This window comes from Alosa alosa, chromosome 11 (genome assembly GCF_017589495.1).
Source record: "Alosa alosa isolate M-15738 ecotype Scorff River chromosome 11, AALO_Geno_1.1, whole genome shotgun sequence".
Taxonomy (NCBI): domain Eukaryota; kingdom Metazoa; phylum Chordata; class Actinopteri; order Clupeiformes; family Clupeidae; genus Alosa; species Alosa alosa.
In genome coordinates, this window is record NC_063199.1 from 4,112,233 (window position 1) to 4,128,016 (window position 15,784).

At 43.5% G+C, this 15,784-nt stretch overlaps 1 protein-coding gene across 5 annotated transcripts in view; it reads left to right on the plus strand.

Moving 5' to 3' along the window:
* The first annotated feature begins 614 nt into the window (after window positions 1–614).
* Window positions 615–15,784, plus strand: part of edc4 (enhancer of mRNA decapping 4) — a 32,955-nt gene continuing 17,785 nt past the window's right edge. Inside the window, exons 1-21 of one of the 5 annotated variants that reach the window (XM_048256834.1) lie at window positions 616–854; window positions 1,963–2,119; window positions 2,326–2,437; window positions 2,577–2,676; window positions 4,049–4,235; window positions 4,629–4,776; window positions 5,041–5,145; window positions 5,331–5,440; window positions 5,598–5,681; window positions 6,032–6,127; window positions 6,243–6,342; window positions 7,936–8,116; window positions 8,723–8,789; window positions 9,134–9,225; window positions 10,266–10,468; window positions 12,470–12,543; window positions 12,938–13,073; window positions 13,971–14,509; window positions 14,858–14,959; window positions 15,120–15,263; window positions 15,624–15,657. In XM_048256834.1, the coding sequence (XP_048112791.1) occupies window positions 767–854; window positions 1,963–2,119; window positions 2,326–2,437; window positions 2,577–2,676; window positions 4,049–4,235; window positions 4,629–4,776; window positions 5,041–5,145; window positions 5,331–5,440; window positions 5,598–5,681; window positions 6,032–6,127; window positions 6,243–6,342; window positions 7,936–8,116; window positions 8,723–8,789; window positions 9,134–9,225; window positions 10,266–10,468; window positions 12,470–12,543; window positions 12,938–13,073; window positions 13,971–14,509; window positions 14,858–14,959; window positions 15,120–15,263; window positions 15,624–15,657 (2,859 nt within the window). In that variant the 5' untranslated portion in view covers window positions 616–766. Of the gene's footprint in view, window positions 855–1,962; window positions 2,120–2,325; window positions 2,438–2,576; window positions 2,677–4,048; window positions 4,236–4,628; window positions 4,777–5,040; window positions 5,146–5,330; window positions 5,456–5,597; window positions 5,682–6,031; window positions 6,128–6,242; window positions 6,343–7,935; window positions 8,117–8,722; window positions 8,790–9,133; window positions 9,226–10,262; window positions 10,469–12,469; window positions 12,544–12,937; window positions 13,074–13,970; window positions 14,510–14,857; window positions 14,960–15,119; window positions 15,264–15,623; window positions 15,658–15,784 lie in introns of all 5 variants that reach the window. The other 4 variants (XM_048256833.1, XM_048256831.1, XM_048256832.1 and 1 more) reach the window with 4 other exon arrangements.

The following is a 15,784-nucleotide window of genomic DNA, read 5'->3' on the forward strand; positions in this document are numbered from 1 at the left end:
ACAAGGAGGTGTCCTCAGCATAGAACGTCATTTGAAGGTCAGCCTTCTCTACTTCTCTACCTTCTGAATTAAGACGTTTGATAGGCTGCAGGCCTACCTCAACTAACATGATTGCACTTTGGGGTGTCTGTTGATATGTAGGAAATTTCAGTAAGGTGCCACTGTGTAATGACAGTATGTCAAATCAGCGCACATTAAAGATAACCCATCTGTAATTGATTTATGACTAATAGTTTGTTTCTCCATTGTATTCTGCCAGGAGCTTGTACAGGAAAAAAAAAAAACACAAAGAAAACATAAGGCCTAAGGTAAAACTAATGTCATCCTTACTTTTCTGGATCAACTACGTTTCTGGCACATGAAAGGAAATAAAGGAGGTAAATGCAAAGTATGATGCTGTTGTGTTTTTCCTGTAGGAGGCTTTAAGATGCAGTTTTACAGTGCCCAAACACTGACATTACATTAATTCATTGGCTGGCAGGATAATTTCATTGCAGCAGTATTTTTTATTATAATTTCACTGTTCAAGATGATGTTGCAAGTGGCATGTTAAAGTGTCACTAAAGATGCTGTCAGGAGGAACTAGTGGACGCTACTATCTTCTGTCTGATAGCGCCACCAGGAAAGAATTTCTGAGAACACCGGACGGAAGTTAGCAACGACGGTTGCGAGCGTTCTTAGGGGCAGGCAAAGCGATCACTGACAGAAAAGAAAATTGATAAAACTTTGCCCCGTTTAACAGACCCAGTCTCCCCTTCCCTACCTTATGGCTACCAATTCAAACATAGATATAGAGGATGCGACCCAGCATCTTCGGGACATCTTAAAACTGGACCGTCCTGGCATTAGCGCCGGTAAGTTACCGGGCATAGGGCAGGTGGGAATCATCTTTAGGCCGCAGTGTGATGCTGTGTCGTTGTTGCGTAGCTAGCTAAATGTATGCTAACTACCTATCTCTAGCTGTAGAGGTGTTTTCATTGCTAGCTAACATTAGCCACCATACATAACCACCATATCTTTTTAGTTTCAGTTTCTTTCTCCCAGTTTGGTAACCACCTATACGTTATACAATAAAAATTGATTTTTTAAAATATCTATTGAAAGTAAGTGACCCAATGGCACATTTGCACGTAGTTAACAAGCTAGCTCTAGCTTGTTGTGCGTTGTTAGCTGTATAACGTCTATAAGCTGGTTAGCTAACGTTAAACTAAAGACAGTCAACTGAGCAAGTCGCTGGCAACAGCTGTCTTTTGCTTCTCATATTTAGTTTGCCAGTTTAACTTGTGCTTGACATTGCATTATTTCGACTAGTAGAATGTAGGTGTAACGTTAGGAGTAAAGTCAGAAGCTTGTCTACAATTTACCAAACGATGTCTGACTGCAGAGGTGAAGTAGCTATGGCTAGCTGACGTTAGCTAGTTAGTTTTTTTTTTTTTATTATTGCGTTATTTTAGTTATTTAGGTAGAACGTGTTTGGACAAGTCCTCAAGCTAGTCGGCTAACCAGCTTTCAACGTTAACTGATATTTTAGATAATGACTAACTAGGTGTACTAGATAATATTAGCGTTTTTTGTGGTCAACCCGTTTAATGCTGTTCTTTAACTAGCAGCATGACCGAGCTTTACCGTAATGTTAAGCTAGCAGTTTCATGTTCTAGTTGTAAGTTATCAGTGCAAAGCTCGTAAGGTAACGTTATTGCATTTGTAGTTAGTGGTACTTCCTAACTTCTCAGTTATTTAAGTGGCGCCAAAGGAGGTTGAGCTGTAAGTTATTTGTCAGTTACATGGGGTAGGTCCAGTTTGAAAATGTAACTCTATGTTTTACATTTATGACATAGCATAAATCAACTTAAACCAATTATTATAATCTGAAACACAATAAAATGTTAGAAATATACCTAACATGTCATGACTTGTAAGGCATATGTGTCAAGTTAATTATCGCTATTCTCTGATTCTTAGACGCATCTATAAGTGATACTCCTAAGAAGACATCTTTCAATGGCGAGTTAAACGGCCTGCTTGGAGCTGATTTCATCGGAACGGGAGAGTGTGCAGCCATGTCCGGGGCACCAGGTCTCAGCCCGGAGAATCTTAGCACACAAGAGTGCCAGACCATGTTAGTTCAAGCTCCCTTAGATTGTATTCTCTCTATATGCTCTTAATTTGAGTCATCTGTCTTTATGTTCTTTCAAATGTTGGACTCATTGGCATAGATAGGCAAATACCATGTAAATTGAGGGATGATGAATGGAGTTGCCCTGTTGAAAAATAGACATGCAATACGAGAATGATGTAATTAAGTCTTTTTATTTCTTTGTCCAGCTGCCTATCAGGCGATGATGGGTCTACTTGTGTTGCCATCACTTCCAGCCTTGTAGAAATAGTGGCAAGTCGTGACTCCAGCATTGACAGTAAGGCTCGTGGCAGCAACAAGGTAAACTTTGTACTGTAAACATGGGTTTACCCTCTTGTATGACTATTTATTGTTTATGTCATATTTGGTACTATTGAATTGCCCCTTTCCACCTCTGTGTCCAAGGTGACTCAAGATCTGTTTTACTTTGAAATTTCAGGTGAAGATACAGCCTGTGGCCAAGTATGACTGGGAGCACAAGTATTATTATGGCAACCTTATTGCTGTGTCCAACACTTACTTGGCCTATGCCATCAGAGGTGAGTGTTTTTCAATTTTTCCAATAAAAATGATGTGCAAAGCACTGTGTTGACAACAGCAGACAAAAACAAATCCTCTAAAGGTTTCCCCCTGCTCTGAATTGGTGCCCTGAATAAAATGGTAAAGCATGTGATTTGAGAGGGTTGTGGTGGTCAATATATTAATACAGGACAGGAAGACATCTGAACACCTTCCACCTGTTCAGTTGGTTTGACACACTAGAATGAAATATAGAGCACCAAAACAGCTTTAACATGCTCCCCCCACGTAATGTAACATTTCAGTCATCAGCTTTTGCCAAGTGAACGCTATTGAAAATATGTTAAAGTAATATATGGATATTTTATTGCGCCAAAGATGTACGTCAGATCTTAGTCCAAACTCCCACTGTACATCTCCCTTAACTGAGCGGCAGAAGAACCAATCACCCTGCGCCTGCCAGACAGCATTCCATCTGCCATAACAATTCCTCAAACGAGGAGATTTCCTCTTTAATGAAATGAGGGATTCTGTGAATCATTTTGACTGTTTTGATGAGGCAGACAAGATTAGGTTGAATTGAAAATATACAAGAGGGGAAAAAAATTCTAGCAAGAGGATAAGTTGCTGTTCTGAAATCAATAACGCATTTGATAATACATAGTTTTTTTTGTGGGCTTTTGGTTGCATTATTCAATCGTCATTAAAGGTTGAACCATGTGACTCACTGGCAGTTTTGAGAAATGTTTGGCTCTGTTGTCACGGTTACCTAGAGTTACTGGCTCATTTCAGAGGTTACTGCCAACACAATTCCAGCTAAAAAGAAATTAGAAACATGTGATGCATCTCCTTTATTCCATTTGAGTATTCTGGAAGTCTTTTGAGCTATGTTTTCTGGCTGGTTGGTGTCTACAAAGCTAATCATACATGAACATATTTCCTATTGTTTAGCTTTGATTAACTGTAGACACCACTTAAATGTGCATGATGTGATTCACACTAGTTATGGAGGATGGGAAAAGCACAACTTAGAAAAATCATGCAAGTTGTCATATAGATTTCAGTGTGATGATCATTTTTATCCACATGGACAGAGCAGTGCATTATGTTTTCAGGGTTCAGCTCATTAACTGATCTAAACAGACATTCATTGTTTGTGTGTCGGATCAAAAAATCTGACATACAAACAATGGTCTTATTTGGTTTCAAGACCAATTCATGTTGCTGGCTCTGTATTTCAGATCCATACACTCCTCTTGAGATGTTCCTGACTCATTGACATGTATTACTTAAAGCTACATTCTGTGATGGCTATTCGGTTATTGATTTGTTTGGTCTGTTGCTACTTGTCTTGCATGTTCATATGCCTCTTTTGTGGGTGTCTGTGCACAGGAGCTAACAATCATGCGATGATCCGTGTCCTGAGCCTGGGCTCGGCTGAGCGCACGCTTCTCAAGGGCTTCACCGGCGCCGTCACAGACCTGGCCTTTGCCCACCTGGACTCCACCCTGCTGGGCTGTGTGGACGAGGCCGGCAACCTGGTCATTTGGCAATTGACCAGCACCAGTGGAAAGATCCAGTATCCTCCCCAAACAGCTCTCTGCATAAGGGTGTCTTTCTGCGTTCTTTTTCTGTCAGCTTAACCATTAAAACAGTCTGCTGGAACTGGTACTTAAGAGTCCTTGAACTGTTGACGTTTGTTTGGTTGTGTGTTATGCTTGCATGATGTGTGTCTCCTGACCCATCCCAAACTGAGTGCAAAGCCTGTTACTCATCTTAATTCCCAGCCAGAGATGGTGACTAAGTCTGCAATTCAATAATTCACCATTTTACCCATACCTCCACCAAACACTGCACTTACAAGGGAGGGTAGTTAAGATATTCTGCAGTGTTTGTGTCTGTGTCTGTATACATAGCTCTGTGTGCTGCACTTGGATGCTTTTTTGCAGCCTTAACCCACGGTGCCTCTCAGAGATGAGGTGGTGGTGCACATCCGCAGGCCTGAGGATACGCCACTAAACTCTCACAGGAGGCTCATCTGGTGCCCCTTCATACCTGAGGACAACGAGGAGAGCCCAGAGGAGTCCTGTCAGACCTTAGCCCTACTCCACGAAGACCGAGTATATAATTGAATGATTTTAACATTGTGACCGAGTACTGTCCACTTATTGTAGACTAGCAATGGTCCTGATGTGTTTGGGTGGTTTTTCCATTCCTGTCTGTTGTTTTGTATTCAGCTCTGTTGCTGAGCAGTATGTTAACAGAGAGGCTTCAGTGTGAATATTTTAATAATACATTTTTTTTATTATTTTTTTATTTTTAGTGCTGTTATTGTAGTCCTTCCTTTCCCCACTCAACTCACACTCCTATCTCATCTTCCACAGGCAGAGGTTTGGGATCTGGACATCCTTAAGTCAAACAATAGCACTTGGCCTGTGGATGCAACTGAGCTAAAAGAGGGCTTCATCACCATCAAAGGACATACAGCTGTAAGCAGCCTCAAATGCACAGTTCTTCTGGTTCACAGTTCTTCTCGACAGCCTTATTTATCTCAACTGCGAGTGATGGTCTATTGAATGCAAAAACCTTAGTAACTGTTTCCACAACTCGGTGTAGTTTTTTTGGTGTAAAATTTGCAAGTAAATAAATCCTTTCTATTTGCTTTTGTGTTTAGCGCATAAGTGAAGGAGCTTTGTCACCTGATGGCACTGTGTTGGCCACCGCCAGCCATGATGGCTATGTTAAGTTCTGGCAGATTTACATAGAGGGACAAGATCAACCCAGGTGTGCTAATAAGAAGTAATTACGCTCAACGTCTCTCTTCTACTTTACGCATACACGATTTCACTTACTCATCACGGCCTGGCTGAAAAATAAGTCTGGTTCGCTTTCTGTGGTCTGCCAATATGGGAGCTTTTCTCACCCTCTCTTTCCCTCTTAGATGTCTCCATGAGTGGCAGCCTCATAATGGGAGAGCTCTGTCGTGTTTGCTGTTTTGTGACAACCACAAGAAGCAGGACCCTGAGTAAGTACCCTTTGAATACAGACACTAGTGTATGTCTTTCTGCATCTCCCCGCTTTCTTTCCCTCACTCTCTCTTTCGCTCTTTTCTCTTTTTGTCACACACATGCACATAGCTTGTTACTCACTGAGTATGAGGTTTTTGCAGTGCGGGTGTTAACTTTGGCATTAGTTGTTGTGTAAATCACAGTTCTTGTGCTTTTCCTGGGTGTGTGGTACCTCAAGAATGTGTCCTCTATGCTCAGTGATCTTTTCATACACTGTGGCTGGGAGCCTTCATGAATCCTGGTCTTAATGGATCGCTGCTATCTTATTTGACTTCTCATTGTGTCATTCTTTGGCTGTCCTCTGCAGCGTGCCATTCTGGCGTTTCCTCATCACCGGAGCGGATCAGAACCAGGAGCTTAAGATGTGGTGCACCGTTTCATGGACCTGCCTGCAGACCATTAGGTCAGCTAAAAAAAACACGCATAGCTACTAAACCTTGAGAGGGTTGAAATAAATTCACACAGGTGCAAATATATATAATTTAATGATTTTAACATTGTGATAATTCTCTGTTTAGGTTTTCTCCAGATACATTCAACTCAACTGTGCTACCCAGTCTGAAGGCCAGCCTGGACCTGGCTGCAGAGTGTCTGATCCTCACAGATGTACAAAGGAAGGTGAGCTGCTACCCCCACTGCACGGTCTACTCGATACACTACACTGTACTACACCTAAGAACTAAGACTAATAACAGTCAAACATCTTCAGTAACATGAGCTCTCATTGGTTGTCTGTCTTTCACTCTTTGATCTGTAATGTTTTTGTGCGGTGAGGCCACTGTGGTATAGTGATAGGGGTGGGCGATATGGACAAAAAATAATATCTCTATTTTTTATGATTTTGACGATAACGATAATTAGTCAATATCCTTTAAAAAAAACTGTTTCTAAAAGTCCGAGTTACTTTACAGCTCATTATTTATGAATAGCATTTATTACAATAATAACCAATAACCTAACCTATGACTTTTTAACCAAACCAATGCATTGTCACTCTATGACACATTTCCAATTCTGCCTCCACTTGTATGTGTGGCAATGACATGGTCTAGCCAGCTACATTACAGAGGATAGATAGGCCTGACAGTTTCCCAAGAGAAAGTCTGAAGCTGAAGTTCCTTTCAAACCTTTACTTAGGTTTCACCAGAGCCCGTCTATGTCCTACATTCTCTGGTTTCACTGTAAAACTAAGCAGACCTTACAGAATAGAAACTAATGCATTAGCTTATGGCTAATATATATGAGAAATCCCATAGAGATGCTAACGGTTAGCATAATCGATAAAAGTTTATATTTAGAGCGAACGTCAGTCCATTTACAAAAAGGTAACATAAGAAGATTTCTTTGTTTACAACTGACTATTAAAATACTCAAAGGCTAGCCTAATGTTTACATATAATACCGTGACTTTAACTCATCAATGCCACTTGAACGAAGTAGCTGCACAAAATAAACATTAGGCTGTGTGTGACAACGTGGACCACTAGCAATCACATGACTTGCTCTGCTGCAGCCAGGGACTTCAAGTTAAATGAAAGTAATTTAAATACTCGATAATGTCGATTTGCACATCGTTAAAGCAGCAATCACGATATTATCGCAGACGATATATATTGCCCACCCCTAGATAGTGGGCCTTTTCTCTGATTTGATTATGTCTGTATCTATGAATGTCTCACTGGCTACGTTCCGACTGCTGGCAAAAGTGGCCCAAATCTGTTTTTTAGGGGGTCAAGTGACCAGGTCAGAGTCCTTCAGAAGTAATGTAAACACTCAAATCTTGCCCAGATCTGTTTTTTTTTTTTTTTTTTTTCAAATCAGATTTAGACCACTTCTGTATGTGGTCCTGAATCAGAACCAGGTCTGATTTATTTATTTTTTTTCAATGCGGCGGCAGTGTGAACAACCAAGGCGGATTTGATGCGACTTTTACTTCAATCTACATCGACATTTGTCACAATTATGCGCTGGCGGGAGTTAGCTGATGTCATTGTTATTGTTCTTTTGCGCATTCGGGTCAGTTTGGAACCGCAAACAGTTCACACTGAAATCTGATATAGGCCACATTTTAAAAGGTAATGTGAACAGCCAAACAAAAAATCTGATCTGAGCAAAAAACCTGAATTGAGCACTAATGACTTGCGGTGTGAACGCAGCCACTCACTCACACACACACTCGATCTCGGTCCATCTCCCACTGGCTCTCTGTAGGTGATCTATGTGATGGAGTTGCATCAGGATCAAGAAAAAGGTCGTGCAAGTTTCACGGCCGTCTCAGAGTTCCTGCTCACGCACCCTGTGCTCAGCTTCGGTGTACAGGAAGTCACCCGCAGCCGTCTGCGCCACACTGAAGTGCTTCCCCCAGATGAGGAGAGCGAGAGCATGACTACAGGTCGGTTCCCATCTCATTAAACACAGTACTTCTGCTCTGAGGTAGTTAATGCTGCATCGTACAGATTGTCCAACTGTTATGCATATGCATCTTTCTGATCACCCGGAGAGAAGAAATACTCTTCTGATTGGCTGGCGGGGTGGCTTTTAATTCTGAATAACGGGACACCTATGAAGTAGATCTGGTAAAAAAAAGTTTAATCGCTGTTCCATATCAATGCTTATGAATGGTAACCATAACAACCATAGTAGGACGACGGTTGAGCCTGGAGGCAGGCTTCGCAACAATGGAATCAACTAAACAAGCTAACTGTCCATGCTATTGCTTTTATAGGGCCAACGAAAGTTGTACAACAAGCTGAACTAGTGGGCTTCTTTAAACGGAACCGCGTGTTTCCTTTGCGTGCTATAAAAGCATGGCTTTACAGTGGCATTTACTAATGGACTCGGGTGGAGGCAACTCCCCTCCGCTACGTGTCGGAGTTCTTTGCCCCTCACCTTGGTCCATTAATTCCGTATAACAGGACACCTCGGCGGATGTTATCCCTTACATAATGAATGTTATTTTGAAGGACTTTTTTGCTGAAATGTACTGTTTGCATTTCAGAAGGAAGCCAAGGCCCCATGGAATCCAAGTCAGGAATCAAAATCAAACTCTACTGTGTTCACACAAAGTAAGTTCCCATTAGTTAATAATACATGCCCTATTTCAAATAGGTTGGCCCAGACTCATCCTGCTTCATATAGCTATACCACACCAATACGTCTTTCTCTCAGAGCCATGTTAATGAACAAGCACCGTTGATGTGCAGGCAATCCCCTCACATGAATAAACATACAGCTCGGCCATTAATATTTCAGCATTCTCTCCAAGACGCGTTGGCTATTGCTGGTAATTTGGCTAATTCATCCACACACACACACACACACACACACACACACACACACACACACACACATACACCCTCCACACTCTCTCACACACACACATTCACCTCCATCCTGTTCTTCCCTCTAGGTCTCTCCAGGATGTGCAGATCTGGTTCCAGCCTGACCTGGGATCCTCCAGCTCGCTGTGCTTACCGCACATGGGGTCACAGGAAGCTTTAGGTGAGTGTCAGAGGTCTCTAATAACAGGATTTATTACACGGCTCTTCACAAGGCAAGTAGAACGCTCCATTGGCTTGAATGGGATTTCCCAAAGTTCTACGGTAAAATATTTTCATGTAATTACTGCTGCAAACATATAATTACCGCTGTCAATGGCAACGGGTTTTGTGCTTCTGAAACGTCTTTCATATCACTACGCAAGGACTGGAACTTCATTCAAAAGTGAAAGCAGACGGTTGATCAGCTGTGTTCTAAAGAATGTTTGATTCAAGTTCAGCGTGTGTTATTGCAAACTATTTGTTTCTCAGCAAATGCCACGATGAACGGTAACAAATAGGCTAGGAAATGTAGGCTAAAGTCATATCGTGGGGAGTTTATTATTTTGTTTTGGCAAGTAGCCGTGTAATAAGTGGGATAATGTATAGAACGCCTGTCATTATTGGGAAAATAAGTCCCTTCAGGGCGGAACGGTTCGCCCTGTCGGGACTTATTTTCCCAATAATGACCGGCATTCTATACATTATCCCTTACGTGTTGTGGGCAAGTCACATAAAAGGCCCCGATATGGGACGCCATTGTTTTTAGTGGAGGTGTGCATTAACATTGGGTACCGTTAATTTTGTTCATTGCTGCTTGAATCAGGTACTGCTCCTTGGGAATGTAGAGGTATTCCATGGGGTTCAAGAAAATAGGTTGACATTTTTTAAGCAGTAATGCTTATTAGGCCATAAGTAAGTTGTCGATGTTACCTCTTATTATATAGGCTATTACATAGTTCTCATTTAGTTTGCTCAGTCGTGAAATGTTCATTTTAACACTCTCAATGTTGTCTCGGAAGAAAACCTTTTTGATTTGTATACACAATGAAAGCACTGTATCCCATCTTCCTCTGCGGTGTTGTGTCTGGTAGGAGTTTGTTGTATGGATGAATAAAAGAAAATGCTGAATATAAAGAAAGGTGTTGAGTGCTCTAGCATACCAGTATCAAAGAAAGTCAGACGAGGTGTTTTTCATGTGCCCTGGGTTTGTCTCCTCAGCAGGTTTCTCAGACCACCTGACTGACATGAGTGTGGAAGGCCTGAGCTCGGATAAGGACTCGGGAAGCGATTCACAGAACGACCTGTGTAAGATCCCCGCCCTGCCCGCCCCTGCAGACTTCCTGAGCTCTGTGGGTGCCGCCGCCGCTGCCACCACCATGCCCAAGCTCATGACCCCTGAATCCTTCATGACTCCCAGTGCATCAGTAAGTGATCCATTACTGCTATTCGAGTGACTTGGGAAGCATGCATGGAGTTAGACTTAAAATAATCTTGTAACATGATTTTGGCACCCTCTGGAGGTTTGGTGGCTCACAAGTGTGTATTTGTATGGCACCCTGTACTGCCGAAGCTCTGATGGAGACACATGGGTTGCCAAATTCTCAGCTTTGCATATAAGGTGGATCAGGCCAATGCAGAGTATTTATGTGATGTGATTTATTTACATAAAAGCAAATTTTAGTGTTTTAGTAAAGAACAGTTCTGACTCTGTTAAGGTGAGATCTTCATTCCTCAAGAGGCTTCAAATGCTTATCAAATGTGAAATATTCGAACATATATTGGCTAGCACTTAACTTCAAAGATCATACCATGAAAGGGCTTTACAGTGTGACATATTTGTCACACATGTTACAAAAAAGTATGTATAAGAAAAATAATCAAAAAATCCATGGCATGACCTCTCTTCCTGATACCTGTTAAAGTCAAACTGCGTGGAACTGACAGGGATTGTTTTTTTTGTTGTTGTTTTTTACAAAAAAATGCAACAACCAAATAACAGATCATGCTAATAGCTTTTGCTCCTCTCAAACACAATGTAGCCAAGGGAGATGTTTGCAACTACATGACCTTTTATCAATCCAGTTGCATTAGGCCTACATCCCAACTAGGGGTGGGAATTGGCAAAAATGTGACTATTCGATACTATTCTATTTATATATATACTTTACTATTCGATATACATACATTCTACAAACCGAAATCACATTATCCTTATTACAGGTGTCAATGAGAGAGTAACACAGTCATAGTCTTTGGTTTGGTTTTGATTTTCTAATAGGAGTAAGTGTTTGTGACAACACATCATGATAAATTTGATAATGTTTGATCGCTGTTTTGGTATGAAGCGTCTTTCACGTAATATATGCGCACTCTAGAAAGTGAAAGTAGCCTAACCTAGGCCAACGATGCGCTCAGTGTCTGCTCAGTGTCAGTAACTGTCTGCACATCCGCAATCAATTACGTTTCTCAAATGGAGAACACATCCATGTTCCCTGCCGTCTCATGGCCACTCTAGGTAATCCTTCTGTGTTTGCAAAATTCCTGACAGTTCCTGATTGCTAAACTTTTATTTTCCTTTCCTGTCGGTTAGCAGTTGAGAGAGAGAGAGAGACACTTTGTGTGTGTCCCTGCATGGGGTTACGTTCGAGTCAAGTCAGAAGTTGGACTGTCCGGTCCGCATTCACGCCGCTCCATTATTAGATTAACGTTATCAGACAGCACTCGCATTATGATGGCTAGAGTTGCGGGACTTGAATAAATTTTGCGCTTTACCTGCAATCCCGTGCTGAAATTTAAGCCCTGAAGGTGAACCCTGAGTAAATAAAAGTAGACTAAAATAGATAATTATATAATTAAATATTGTGATACTTTGCGCTACTGTATCGATATAATTACTAGCACAAATATCGCGATACTGAACAGAATAAAAAAATTTCCCCAGCACTAATCCCAACCACAATTGATAAACTGTGAGGAACTGCCCTATTTGTGATTTTTAGAAGTCTCTAAATTAAATATATTCTTTCATACCAACGATATAGCGCAATGATATTGTTACAATAAGTGGAATACATTTTTCGCATGTACAGAGGTGACAAAGAAGCTAGCAATTCTTGTCCAAAAAGTATTGCTACACCACGATACTCAATATGTTGTCCAACGGTGAGTCATTTTTCCCCTTTTGCATTGACACTGGATTTTAGGGTTCCCCCACCTGCCAAATCCCACTTTAACCACTGGCTACAGAGGTTAAAATTTTTGTGACACTACTGCTACGAGCAAGTAAAGTTAACGTAAAGCCCTGCATGAAATTATTTTAATGAAAGTTTAATGGAAAGATTTAGATTTTTAATCTGGGTACATTCTGTGTTCCTCGTCTTTATCATAAATTGCTGGCATGGTGTGACAGTGCCTCTTCCTCACAGGTGCCAGCCTCGCCAGGCAGTGGAGCCAGCAGCCTGACCATGGTGACGGCAATGAGCTCCGACGGTGGAGCTAGGTGGGTGTGATCTCCTGACTGCAACGTCAATGCTGTGCAGCTGCCAGTGAAGCTGGTCTCTGCTCCACAGTGCTAATGGGTGCAAAGTATATCCCATTCCACTTGGAGTGAAAAACATTTGTTCAACATCAATTAAACCATGCGATCGAAACATTAAAGTTTTTTAGGTACATTTTGGGCTTTTATGCCTTTAATTGACAGGACAGTGGAGAATGACAGGAAGTGAGTGGGAGAGGGAGTCGGGGTGGGATCCGGAAAGGACCACGGGGCGGGAATCGTACCCGGGTCGCCGGCGTACGGTGCAGTTGCCCCAGCCAGTTGTGCCAGGGCGGGGGGCTGTTGTTGGTTCTTTTGTGTTTGTCGTGGCTAACTGACGTCTGTGCGGTGATTGTAGGGGAGGCGATGAGGTTAGCCAGAGCCCAAAGATGTCTCTGGACAGCAGCGGCAGCAGTGGCCTCAGCCTGAGCGCCACCACCACCAGCAGCCCCAGAGCCAACTCCATCCTGCTGGCAGGCCTCGGAGACATCCAGGTAGAACCACACACAGACACACTTTTACATTTACATTTATTAAGTCATCATTCATTTCCCCGTTACGTACATATGTCAACCATATTACATCACACACACACCGCACACATCGAACTACATTGCTTACATGACCTCATATCATACTTCGTACATATGGCCCTGTTGACGGGGTTTTCAGCCTCTTGATCATGGCCATCGTGACCTTATTTTCAAAAGTAGAGGCACATTAAGTAACCTGACTCTCGCCAGATGAATTTCGTTCCGCCTAGCTCCACTCACATCAATCTGGGATCGGTTCCGTTGAGAGTGATTTCGGCACGAGATTGGCTCTACCATACAATCAGGGCGCAGGGCGGGAGTTTCATAGATGTGACGTAGAGTAGAAGCGACTGTGAGACTGTTCTCAGCGTCACGGGTTGGCTTTGACGTGAGTGGTTGAAGTAGCACGTCAATAGATGATGGCCAAGTGGCTTATCCAATCTTATGCAAGGTTTTTTTTAATAAGGCCCAGCCTTCTGAAGCACCACTCCAATGGATCGATCCCAGATGGATGAGTGGAGCTAGGCGGAACGAAATTCATCTGGCTAAAGTCAGGTTACACATTAAGGGCTTTTGATGGAATTCAGCTCAGAGGCACTTGTACAGATGCAGTAATATGACTGTCCTCCTTTACCCTCACTTCCATACACCTCTCTCCTTACCCGCATTCACTTTTCGCTCACTCATCCACCTTCTACCCACCCACTCAATACACACACACACACACACACTTTCTCACGCCTTGCTCTGCAGCTTCAGAGTTTCTCTCCGCCCTTGCCGCTCTCTCCAACTCTCCTGCGCGAGGCCTACCCCTTCAGTCACATGCCCCCCCTTACCTACCCACTCCGACCCTCCCAGGTGCCCCCGCTCTCACTGGACCTGCAGGCCATGGAGCCGCCACTGTTGATACCGCAGGTGTCCCCGACGCGCGCCCGCTCCCCGGACGTCATCTCGTCCGCCTCCACCGCCATGTCACAGGACATCCCCGAGATCGCCTCCGAGACGCTGCAGCGCGGGAGCCTCGCCGCCAGTGTAGCTGCCGCTGCCGTAGCTGCAGCCGCGGATTCGACGCAGGTGTCCACTCCGATGTCCCTGCCAAGTCTCCATGGCGACAGCATGGCCTCGGCCGCCTCCGCACTGCACATGCTGTCGCCGCGTAACCGCTCGGGTGGGCCAGAGCTGGGGCTACACCCGCTGGAGCTCGGCCCGGGCGTGGGCCCCGTGGACGGAGAGCAGCGGCTCAGCAACACCCCCTCGCTGCTGGAGAACGCGCTGTCCCAGGAGAACGCTGCCGCTGCTGCGGCTGCTTGCGCTGACAATGGCATAGGCCACGCCTGGCCTGCGGCCCCGGATATCACACGGGAAACAAGACAACGGGACAACGGCATGGGAGACTGGTCAGTTATCTGTGTGTGTGTGTGTGTGTGTGGGCATAAATAAATAGTAGACTCAATAGTTGGCACCCTGGTATTTTGAATAAGCACTAAAGGCCTCGAGGCCAAGACATGTATATTCTAGTTTTCTCGATGCGTAATAAATATTTGTAAAGAGATGGATTTACAGTCGCCGTTCTGTTCTCTGCAATATATGATGTGCTGTCGCAGTCCTCAGCCTTTGTGCTTTATTGTATTGTATGCGTTTATAGCCACCAGTCATGCTAATTAGACTGCAGGGAAGTAAATCATTCCAGTGTTTCCGCAGTCTCTTGACACTTAAAGTTAAAAGTCTTAAAATCTCTCCTCCAGCTCAAGAGAGGACATGAAGGACAGACACATATCGTCTCCATACCATAGGCGCGCTTACCATCTTACCCAGAACGACAGTCAGGACGCCAGTGCAGAGCAGAGGTACACACACACTTATGCGGTCACACTCCCTGACTTTTAGGCAGTCTCTAAAATACTCGACACAAAAAAAAAGAGTCTCATAATCTGCTTATCAGCCTGCTCTCTCATCTCATCCCTTCCTCTCCTCATCTTGATTGCTTTGTTTTTTGATGATGCGCAGTGACCATGATGATGAGGTGGCGAGTCTGGCATCGTCGTCGGGGAACTGCGGCTCTCGCTCGAGCCACAGGCTGCCGGTGAAAGACTGGAAGACCTCCCCCAGGGGCTCCCCCAAACTCAAGCGCAAGAGCAAAAAGGACGACGGGTGAGCAAGCATGGGGATTCAGGGAAAACAAATTATATAATACTGGCACAAGAAAGCATTGTACTCAAATTCAAATAGTGCTTTATGGGCATGACAAATATGTGCTTGTATTGCTAAAGCAGTCATTACATGTAGGGCAGGACCACATACAGAGGAGGATATCAGAGCAGATACAACTCTTTGTGTTACATGCAAAAGACTAGTGTGTAGGACAAGTGAAAGATTAGCTTTTTTGCCTTTCTCTAAGCTACAACATCTTTTAACCCTGCAGTTGATTCCCCAGCCTCTGAACTGGAAGACCTAGAACCAGAGAACTGAAATCCAAACTAATGTCAAATCCCTTTTTTTCTTTTCCACCAGAGAGTCCTCCCAGGTCCGGCAGGGTGACCACCAGGTAGGCCCACCTGTTGTTTTCTTTCCCTCTCTCAGCATAATCTCCTGTTTCTGGTTCTCCTGGAGAGGCTCACTGTGCAGTTGAGCTTTTAGTCGAGTTAAATACACCTAAGTACGCCAGAGAACCT